The sequence below is a fragment of the Melanotaenia boesemani genome, chromosome 19 (assembly GCF_017639745.1).
Source record: "Melanotaenia boesemani isolate fMelBoe1 chromosome 19, fMelBoe1.pri, whole genome shotgun sequence".
Classification (NCBI taxonomy): domain Eukaryota; kingdom Metazoa; phylum Chordata; class Actinopteri; order Atheriniformes; family Melanotaeniidae; genus Melanotaenia; species Melanotaenia boesemani.
The window spans coordinates 28,459,275-28,470,757 of NC_055700.1; the positions used below are offsets into that span (position 1 = coordinate 28,459,275).

Genomic DNA, 11,483 nt, shown 5'->3' on the forward strand with positions numbered 1-11,483 from the left:
CTCCGATGACCACGGGCACCACTGTTGCCTTCACTTTCCAGGCCTTCTCAAGTTCTTCTTTCAGGCCTTGGTATTTCTCCAGTTTCTCATGTTCCTTTTTCCTGATGTTGCAATCGCTTGGTATTGCGATGTCAACCACAACGGCTTTCCTCTGCTATTTGTCCATCACCACAATGTCCGGCTGGTTTTCCATTACCATTTTGTCGGTCTGGATCTGGAAGTCCCACAGGATCTTAGCTCGGTTATTCTCTATGACCTTCGGAGGTGTTTCCCACCTTGACCTCTGGGCTTCCAGTCTGTACTCCGCACAGATGTTCCTGTACACTATACCAGCCACTTGGTTATGACGCTCCTTGTAAGCTTTCCCTGCCAGCATCTTACACCCTGCAGTTATGTGCTGGATTGTCTCAGGGGCCTCTTTGCACAGTCTGCACCTGGGGTCTTGTCTTGTATGGTAGATCTGGGCCTCAATTGCTCTGGTGCTCAAGGCCTGTTCCTGTGCAGCTATGATCAGTGCCTCTGTGCTGTCTTTCAGTCCAGCCCTTTCTAGTCATTGGTAGAATTTCTCGACATCAGCCACTTCAGTTATCTGTTGGTGGTACATCCCATGGAGGGGCTTTTCCTCCCATGATGGTTCCTCCATCACCACATGATCTGTTTTCCACTGCCTGAGACCGTACACTTCGTCCGTTGGCCTCAATATATATATATATATATATATATATATATATGTATTTCTTCTCTGTGTTGTACCCGTAGACATTAGTAGTAATAAAAGTTTGGTCATTGCATTGGATTGTTTGGCAGATGAATTGGCCTAATGGATCACCTTTGGTGAATAATACCTCCCCACAGAATCAGTTTTTTAAAATGGTTACCCCAGCTGAGTGCTCTGTACCATCTGAAAACCATAAGGAGTTAACCCATTGACATTTCCAAAATTTGCCATCATCAGAGGTAGAATGAGATTCTTGTACATAACAAAAATCTGAATTAAATTGCTTATCAAAAACAGATAAAGCTTTAAGCTTAATATTGTTGCATAGCCCCCTAGAATTAAGAGATACAAAAGATAGGGTGGACAGATTAAAGTGAACAGTAATGAACGCAAAGAATAATGTTTTATAAAACCTTTGAGGTTTGTTTAACAAGTATTGATATACCAAGAACACCACAAGTAAAGTTAACTCTGGTAGAATAAATTAACTCTAACAGATACTAAATAAACAGGTTTATGGAATGAACATGGTTTAACAACCATGGCAATGCAAAACGTGCATGGAGTATGAGGACAGCAACGTATGTCAACGTTTGAAAAACAGCCCTACCTGCAGATCCAGAAATGAAACCGCAACATGATGCTGTTACCCTATGCTCGAGTATATACGCACATTTCATCTGCATCAGCTATGCAAACCCAACCTGATGCAGACTTCAGCTTTACTGTTTGTTTCATAACTCGGACAAAGTCTGGAGCCAAAGTAGTAACGCAGTGCTAACAATCTGTAGCAAATTCGATTGATTTTGAATAAAAAAAACTTTATTAAATTACATTTTTGTACAAGATATGACAGTATAAAAAATAAAGTTTTGTTTAGTAGGAAAATACATTTTTTGATTAAGATGTCATTTTGGCCACCAGATGCCGATCCATGATATATTATTGGATTTGTATTGGTAAAATAGAAACTCAGAGTGATACTGAATGAAGAACTGAAATTTTGAAAGTGCCAGACCTTTATCACTGTGATGAATGAAGCAAATCCCTTCCTAATAACACTGTTCCATGACGTTTCATAGAAAACTCTTTATTGTCATTGTACAGATGAAACTGTGGATTCTCCGTCCAGCTGCTGTGCACATTTGACAACAGGAAAAATATAAAAACTATATCAAAAGAAATGGATCATACATCCATTGTCTGCGTGCTGACTAGCATACATGGGTTTGGCTGACTTTGAGAAGGGTTTAGGTGGGTTTGGATCGGGTTTGAGTTGAGTTAAGATGGGTTTGGGTTGGGTTTAGTTGGGTTTGGGCTGGGTTTAGGTGGGCTTGGGTAGTTTTGGCTGAATTTGAGTAGGGTTTGGGTGGGTTTGGATCAGGTTTGGGTTGGGTTTCGGTGGGCTTGGATAAGTTTGGGTGAGTTTAAGTATGGTTTAAGTGTGTTTGGGTAGGTTTGGATTGGGTTTGGGTGGATTTGGGTTGGGTTTAAGTGGGTTTGGATCAGGTTTGGGTTAGGTTTGGGTGGATTTGGGTCAAGTTTGGATTGAGTTTAGGTGTGTTTGGATCAGGTTTGGGTGGGTTTCGATTGGGTTTGGGTGGATTTGGATTGGATTTAGGTAGATTTGGATCAGGTTTGGGTGAGTTTGGGTTAGGCTTAGGTGGGTTTGGATCAGGTTTGGGTTGGGTTTAGGTGGGTTTGGATCAGGTTAAGTTGGGTTTAGGTGGGTTTGGATCAGGTTTGGGTTGAGTTTAGGTGGGTTTGGATCAGGTTTGGGTTGGGTTTAGGTGGGTTTGGAAGGGTATGGGTTGGGTTTAGGTGGATTTAGATCAGGTTTGGGTGAGTTTGAGCATGTTTAAGTGTGTTTGGGTTGGTTGGATTAAGTTTCAGTGGGTTTGGGTAAGTTTAAATATGGTTTGAGGGGGTTTGGGTGGTAAGGTTATGCAGAGCGTATTTGAGGGTGAAATAATGGAGACTAACATGCCTTCATCAGGCCTCAATCAGGTACCAGGAGACCTTTTGTACCGGATAACTGGAACATTGACGAGCTGTAGCCTGAACATAGTGCAGCTGAATAAAGTTAGAAATTTAGATGTAGAGGGAAAAATGGAAATGTGGTGGTTGGGTACATACCGTAACTAAGATGGTTAAAAACTAGTCAGTAAGTAACCTTATTCCTTATTGGAAAAGAAAACGTTAAGAGGATGTTGTTCAGCATTTTCATAAAAAAACATCCATAAAAAATAATCTAAAGAAACTTGTATGGTAAAATGTCTGTATTTATATAACGCTTTACTGTACCTAAAATGATATCCAAAGCACTTCACATTATATGTCACATTCACACATTGACGGTGGAAGCTGCCATGCAAGGCGCTCAACCACAACCCATCAGGAGCAACTTGGGGTTCGGTGTCTTGCTCAGGGACACCTTGACATGAGCTCGACAAGCCGAGGATCAAACTGGCGACCCTCAGGCTACAAGACAGCCATTCTACCCACTGAGCCACGCCACAACTGAATGTATGTATGATTACATACATTCAGTTGCACCAATAATCTGGATTATTTTTTACCAGCGTCAATGGCTGGTGGTCAAAAAAAAAAAGTTCATTCAGAGCCCTGTCTTTTAATATAACTTAACCCATAAATCTGCACTTTACTCAGGAATGATGATGAAGTCATATGTGTGAGTCTGCAGATCAGTGAATCTTGCCAACATAAAGAGATTTATGTATTTTGTGTTTTTGAACTTCTAGAAATGATAAACGCTTCTTTCTGAAGACCCAGAACAAAAGAGAAATTAAATTCCTTCTGTCCAACCTGAAAATTTACATGGAGCACCTGAAGAAGTATCCTCATTCATTGCTGGTCAAGTTCTTAGGTTATAAACTATATAACTATAAACTATTACGATACTCTGAACTTCACGAGGCCCTAGACAAAAGCATTTCTCTCCTTTTCTTTCAGGGGTTCACAGAATCTGGATCCCACGCAGCCAAAAGGTACACATCACGTTTCAGCTTTGTTCCTCACCAAAGTCAATGTTAGAAAGCACAAACATCTTTTTTCCTTATGTCCTTTACAGAAATACTTCATTGTTATGCAAAGTGTATTTTATCCAGATGATCGAATCAATGCCAGGTAAGTTTAGATTATAAATAAAATCCATGAACAAACAGAGCAGCGAGGTGGTGTTTTGTGTGGACTGATGTGTTCTTTGTGTTGTCAGGTACGACATCAAGGGCTGCGAGGTGAGTCGCTGGACTGAGCCCACACCAGAGGGTAGCCAAATCATTGTGGTTCTCAAAGATCTGAACTTTGAAGGGCAGTTCATCACTCTGGGTAAGGAGGTGTAATCTGTTAGCATTAGCATTAGCATCCCTCTTCAGGTTTGGTAGATTAGGTTTTCTGGACTACAGCTAATTGGATTGAATTTGGCTGTGGATCAGGATTGGATGAGTTTGATTTGGGTTTGAGTAGGTTTGGGTAGGTTTCGATTGGGTTAAATTACACTGTAAAATGTAACATGGTTCAATAGAATATATCTAGTGGATAAAACTTCATTTTAATTTAGATGTTAGTAATACTAATCTTAAATAAATTATGAACTTTGGATGGAAAAATGTCGAAAAAATGAACATATGCAAAACTCCCTTTCTAAAGGTTTTCTAACAGTCACATGTGTCCTCATAACCTGTGTATGAGGCCCAAAAATAAGAAAATTCTGTCACCTCACTCACTTGCTTACTCCACTTGAATGTGTACGTGCTCAAACCATAGACTGTATATAAAAGATGGATGGAGCCTCTGTGACATCACCCGTCAGGTTTCTGGGCGTTCCCACCATCGCCATCTTGGCAGCGTCACGCGTGTCGTCATTCCCAGAACATCCAAAAATGGGCAAAGAGGTGGAGCTGAAAGGTGGACTGTGAAGGTGGGGGTGGATGATTGACAACCATCAAACTCCGAGCTGCCTGTAGCTAAGAGCTAACCAAGCTAACCCCAAGCAACTGTAACTAACAAGCTAATGGGCTAAAGCTAAGGCACGCTGTTAGCCTGGTAAAAACCTTCGGCAAATTAGTAATATTTGAAATTACACAACACCTTTTGAAAGTACTTTTATGTTTTACTTCTTTGGTTTATTAATAATTCAGTTGACACAAAAAGGTTCAGACTGATTTCAGAAAGATGTAAAAAAAATAAATAAAAAAACTGTCATGTCCATTTTCCAAATTTTTCAATTTAAAATGTCTAAAATCTTCTTGTTTTGTATTAATTAGGAATAAAATAATGTTTAAAACAGAAATACAAACATCTTCCCATGTCACCCTTGACATGGAAAGACTCCATGTCAACTCTAAATCTCCAGTTCTCAGCTAAACACAGGAAAACATGTTGTGGTCTCCATATTGACTTCATATTAGCAATAATCCACCTTTCACCATTGTTTCAGTGTACAGTCAATATACTCTAGACATAAAATACAGTTAAGCTGTAAGAATTATGATGATAGATGATGAAAATAAAGGATTTTTAATTAATGTTGATATTATCATGTGACTGTTCTCCAGTGACTGCTCATCCCTGTATTTAAAAGCAGTTATACAGGCAGCTGCTGCAGCATCACAAAGAAATCTGTGGTCTGACATTAGTTTGAGTACAAACCCACCCACATCAAGTTCCTGCTGCAACGCAAGAACAATTCTGAGTCCATCAATTACTTTGAGTAAGGTGGACTTGAAATTATCATGTGTGTAAAAATACATTTTGTGAAGTGTCTCTTCTAATTTATGTGCAATTTATCAAATCAAGTTTCTTCCACAACCTCATGAACCTAAAACAAAATCAAATTAATCAAGTTAGTTAAAGTTCGACAAACTGAAATAATTTAAGTCAGTTGTGCTCAATTACTTAAATGAACAAAAACTATTTTTGAGGGAACAAGTTCACATATACAGTGTGGGCTTGGGTTTGGGTGAGTTTAAGTAGGGTATAAGTGGGTTTGGGTTCTTTCTTTCTTTCTTTCTTTTTGAGAATTGTGAATTAGCTTAATGCTATATACTCTTTTTTGTTAGATAAATAAATAAATCGGGGCTTTTGGTCACAAGGTGCAGAACTAACATAGATTTCTGAACCTGACCATGGGTCTGAGGTAGCTGTAAAGGAACCAAAAGATATGATATATGACACATGGTTTCTCATCTGATTTATCTAATGAACTGATTTCTGATTACAATTTTATTCTAATTTTGTACCAGTTGTGATACAGGAAGACTAGGAAGACTTCGGCTGACCGATGCAAAGAAAAGCCGAACTCTTCTGCGTGTATGAACCCTTCAGACGTTAATGCTGTGTTGTCTGTGTTCAGACCGTCAGCGCTCCTGGCTCCTTCAGCAGATGGAGATCGACACAGACTTCCTCTGCAGGCTGAATGTGTTGGACTACAGCCTCCTCCTGGCCCACCAGCCCTTACACCATGATGAGCGCCACCAGGGTCTCTCTTTTGCTTCCCTCATTGTGAGAACCAAAAAGTCAGTATCTTTTTCACACTCTGCCAGTCCATGTCTGTTCATGTTAGTTCTTCTTCTTTTATTCAGAATATAACTTCACTTCCTCCTGTGAGCTCTAGAACTGAAAATGAGGAGGAAAAAAGTTCAAAATTCCTGCTTGAAATTGTCTTGTACACTAGAGGTAGTTGCTGTCTTTCAAAACATGCCACCTGCTGACACCTGTCTCTGGAGATTCATTTATCCAGGCAGAAGATTCTCCTCAAAAGATTTTATTTTTAAATCACTGAACAGTGTTTTAAAAATAAAATATTTTAAAAGGATTCCAGTTAACACAAATATCTAACCAGCGAATCACAGGGCAGCAAGTCCATACATTTAGTCATGTAGACTTCCTTAACTAGGCTATCATTTGTTATGAATTGGCTTTGTGGCTTATGCACTGTGTGTAAAGTGCCCTGAAAGGATATTGTTGTGAAGTGACACTATAGAAATAAAGCTGAATTGAACCAAACACGGTGAAGACGACTTGTTGAAGTTCAAACTGAGCATCAGAATGAGGAAGAAAGGGGATTACAGTGACTTTGAACGTAGCATGGTTGCTGGTCTGAGTGTTTCATTATACTCATACTTGGAATTTTCATTCACAGGGTTTACAGAAAAGTTTTATAAGGGGACCAAGACAAGACAGAAGTTAGTGTGGGGTGACCCGTCAATATGTTTTGCTAATGACAAGGTCGAGGAGGATCATTATGAACTTGGGTCAGAATCAGTGTGTGAAATACAGGGATTCTTTGGTGTCTGGGAACCCGTAAACAGCAGCTCTTTCCAATGTGAAAAACAAAACTCTGTTTACAGATTTTAAAGACTATACATAATATTAACTTGGAAAAAAATTTTATTGGTATTATAAACGCAAAATATCTCAAAGAAGAAAGAAAGACTTTAACCCTTAAAACTTTGCTATATCTCCAACTTTCTGAGCACTTCTTTCATTATCAGTGTCTCAGGAACGGTAGTGTGTAGCTCTGTGGGGTAAATTGTGATGGATAGCTTACCCTTTAAATGATCTATGTAATTATTATCCCGTCCAGGAGGTTTACAATCCAGCCACTAAATGTAGTTTTATTCAGAGACTCTATCTGGTAAATCCACAATGATCCATGATAACAGCATTATTTATCACATTTCACCATAAAAACATCACCATCACTACTATGTTGTTAAGAGACCTCTATTTAGACCTGGACATGATGATGAAGCCACTTCCTGTCAGACTTTCCACCAATCAGAGAGCTTAGATTGACGGTAACGTCCAATCAGGAGCAGCCAAAGATCAACCAGTGAGCAGAAAGTTCTATGTGTGTGTGAAAAGAAGAAAAATAATGCTCCTCTATGGCTGGAATAAAGCCAAGAAGACGTTTCTGATGCACGGTGGCGCCACAAAGCAGCTGAGCTGGAGTTGGTTTAGTGAGGATAGCAGGTAAATAGTAGCAGGAATAACTGGAAATGAGGAAAAAGTGGAAACATGGAAATAGTTTCTGTTGTGTGTTTGTTTCAATAACAATATTTTTTCTCCTGGAAGCCAAGACTTGAGAGAACGATGAGATGAGAAAATGCTTGGTCACTGTTGTAGGAGATGCAGTATTTAGAGTTGGCTTCATTTTTCAGACTTGGAGGTTGTTGTTTGGTTGTGTTTCTGAACACATAACGGTGAAAAATTTTCTGTTATCATTTTAGATCAGTATATTCAGGATCCAGCCCTGTGGATGCCAGCGCGGCTGCTGTTCCTGGAGCTGTCCTAGAAGATGGCACCAGCCTACCCTTATCTGAATCCCATAATGGCTTGAAGCTAACGCAAGCTGAAGATACACTGAGCAGCAGCTCTTCTCAGGCATGTCCAGAGCATGCTGGGTCAGGATGTGAAATGGCTGAACTTCCAGACTTCAAGGCCCAAAATCGGCGTTTACTACCCAACTTAAAGAACCCTCTGCACATAATCGATGGCCCAGAGCAGCGCTATTTCATTGGCATCATTGACATTTTCACAGTTTACAGTTTTAAGAAGAGACTGGAGCATATGTGGAAGAGACTGAGACATCCCCGCCGATCCTTCTCCACTGTGAGTCCACAGACTTACTGCGTCCGGCTATGTCAGTGGGTTCAGGACCACACAAAGTAGACCAAGTCACCACCAAGTCTGCAAGTCTAATCAGCTCCTCACATGTAGCATGACAGCATTTGTTCCATTATTTAATCCTCATCCACAACTCTAACCTCAGTAGTGTCTCTCAGATTACAGTAAATGTATGAAGGTAAAAAAAAACTTATATTGTAGAAAGATGGAAGTGGTATCAAACCATCTGATTTGAGCTCATTAAATGTCTGCAGGATGGTGTGTTTTTTTTTTTTGGTTTTTTTGGAGGAGGTGAGGAGGGGTTGACAAGACTCTGCTCAGACTGATTAAAATAAATTATTTTTATTTTAATCAGTGTTTAAGCCTGTAAGATCAAATTTAATATATAGATTTTTTTCATGAAAATAATCCATTTCTGTCATAAAATGTTTGTCATTAACTGTTTGGGGATCCATGAATATGCAAAATATTTCCTCTTCCATCAGTTTTCTGGTCTTGGTTAACATCTGCAAAGGGACGTCAGTCCAATTCCAAATTCTAAATAGTTGTTTCTCTGTAAAATGTAAATAAAACCAGAATTCAATGATTTCCAAATCTCAACGTATATTTTATTCCGAGTAAAAGATAAACAAGAAACTGAGACGCTGAGAAACTGAGAAACTGAGAGGAATATATGAGCTGATGCAGCAACTGTAATGGTTTCTCCTGAAGACCCAGAAATTCAGCCTCACACAGATCTTAAGGTTTGAACAGAGTATGGTTTATTAAAGCAGGAGGAGTCATAGAGAGAAACTGGAGCTGTCTGATGGAATATGGCAGGAGGATCTGGGCTGACTGTGTGTCGCCGTATTCTGAAAGAACTCCAGGCGTTACAGCATGAATCCAATATCCAAAAACATGGTCAAGAGGGCAGGCAATGGTCATACACAAAAAGGCAGATATCAGGCTACTTAACAAAGGGGGCAGGCAAAAACTCTGTGGTCATTCTAAGCAGGGGTGAATATCCAGGCAGGCAACCAGCAGGGAGAACAATCCGACGTGTGCAGGGCAGGAGCAAAATCCAGGGACATGACTGGGTCAAAAAAGGGGAGGTATGCAAATACACGGAAGCTCAAGAACAAGACAAGGTTAGATGACCATCTGGCAGGGAAGCAGAGACTGGAGTGTGTTTAAGTAGGGTGGGGAGCAGGTGTAGAGAATGAGCAATCAGGGCAGGTGGAGCAGATGAGCTTGATTGCAGTGCTGCAGCAGAGCAGCAAACATGACAGCAACACGTCTGGAAAAAGTAGTTCCAGGGTGATGTTCAGCTCGGTGGATAAAGTAGTTCCAGCTGATGTTCAGCACGGTGGAAAAAGTAGTTCCAGCTGATGTTCAGCATGGTGGCTTTTCAGAAACTATTGTAGATAGTGGGAGGAACATTTTTCTGAAATAGTTCCACAGTTTTAGATCCAGTTTGGCTCAGATTGGTGAAGCTCTGTCCATCATTCCATCTGAGAGACTCTGCCTCTCTGAAATGCTCCTTTTATACCAGTCATGTTACTGACCTGCTGCCAGTTAATCTGGTTAGTTGTCCAATGCTCCTCCAGGTGTTTCTGGTTTGTACCAGGTACTTTTCCAGCTTTTTGTTGCTCCTGTTTCAGTCAGCTCAAATTTTCCATGAAATTAAAAAATGTCTCAGTTTCACTATCTGATATGTTGTTTATGTTCCACTGGGAATAAAATGAGTTTGATGATATTGAGAAAACATTAAATTCTGGTTTAATTTACACAGAGAGACAACTTTTTGGAATTAGGGTTATGAGAGGAAACCTTGTGCTTTACTAGTTTAATTTAGAGGTTCAGCAACATAAACCTAAGGAGGAGATGAATGTGAGACTGCTGCAAAACAACAGTAGAGACTCACATGGGTCTTAATGACATCACTACACAAGGAAAGTGTTCTTGAATGCTAATAGAGACAAATGTTAACTGCTTGAGAAGGTTAACCACAGGAGCGCCATTACAGAGACATATGGATAAAAAAGACTACGATCTGAAATGAAGCCAAGCGAAGGGTCCAGCTCTCTGCAGAGTTATTGGGCTAATTTATCCTCAGTTACTGCTTTTTAACTTTTAAAACTGAAATCCAGTCCAGTTTTTTGGTTGCTGCCATGTTTGACAAGGTTTGACAATGATATTCTTATACATGAAATATATCATTATAATATGATTTATTTCAGTCATACTGAAACCGACTTGAACGGATTTAAATGAAATGGAATTTAACCAAAATGAAGGATGCTTCCCTAAACTTAAAAGTGATTGTTTTCATATAAATAAATACAAGTAATTTCCACTTTGTTATTTAAGCTGTTTGTCTATAGAGTTGTAGCTGTGGGCATGTATGGCCTCCTGTAGCATTTTTTAGTAGCCTCTGACTGAACACACTCCATTGTTTAACACCTATATGTTGTTAAGCCACTCAAGCAACGTTCTCAGTTGCACCATCAGAGTTGTAAACAGCAGTTTGCTTTCATTTCTGATGCTGCTGCCCCGACACGTTACTGCAAAGCTCTCCACCACCAGCCTAAAGTATGCAGCTTGACAAGCAACAGTGCTGCCTGATGAAGCAGATAAATAATGGCTTCTTCACCCCCAAAATGATGAGCACACTGTAGTGAATCCTGAAAGGTTTGTACTCGCCTAGTTTAAAATGTCTGTGATATGTTGTTTATGTTCTATTGGGAATGTTAGCATAAAAAACGAGGAGACTAAAGCAGAAGTAAAGTTTTAACTATATATTTATTTGACAATAAGGAGGCGCTCCAATTGCTGTCATACTCAGAGATAATTTACTAGACTAAACCCCAACCCTGTCTTACAAAATACATTGAAATCTCATCCAGAATATAAAAATTCAACACATTAAAACCATATTTGTCTGATCAGCTGCTAAGGTCAAAAGATGCCAAAGACTGACGTTAGCCAGCAACACCCTAACCCCCCAGCAGGAAACTGGCACTGCCTGGCAAAGTGCCACGTCCTCTTAAAGGGGAGCTGCCCTGAGGCCGGAGCACCAGCTACAGGAATAAAATGGGTTGGTGAGGTTTGGAAATAATTTAATTTTTACAATATT

At 39.8% G+C, this 11,483-nt stretch overlaps 1 protein-coding gene across 3 annotated transcripts in view; it reads left to right on the forward strand.

The window, feature by feature from the left end:
* The window catches only part of pip5kl1 (phosphatidylinositol-4-phosphate 5-kinase-like 1), a 33,531-nt gene extending 24,905 nt beyond the window's left edge, over positions 1-8,626 (forward strand). For all 3 annotated transcript variants that reach the window (XM_041969557.1, XM_041969558.1, XM_041969556.1), the window contains exons 5-10: positions 3,481-3,605; positions 3,692-3,726; positions 3,810-3,865; positions 3,954-4,066; positions 6,093-6,255; positions 7,972-8,626. In XM_041969557.1, coding sequence (XP_041825491.1) covers positions 3,481-3,605; positions 3,692-3,726; positions 3,810-3,865; positions 3,954-4,066; positions 6,093-6,255; positions 7,972-8,413 — 934 coding nt within the window. In that variant the 3' untranslated portion in view covers positions 8,414-8,626. The remainder of the gene's footprint in view (positions 1-3,480; positions 3,606-3,691; positions 3,727-3,809; positions 3,866-3,953; positions 4,067-6,092; positions 6,256-7,971) is intronic.
* The last annotated feature ends 2,857 nt before the right edge of the window (positions 8,627-11,483 follow it).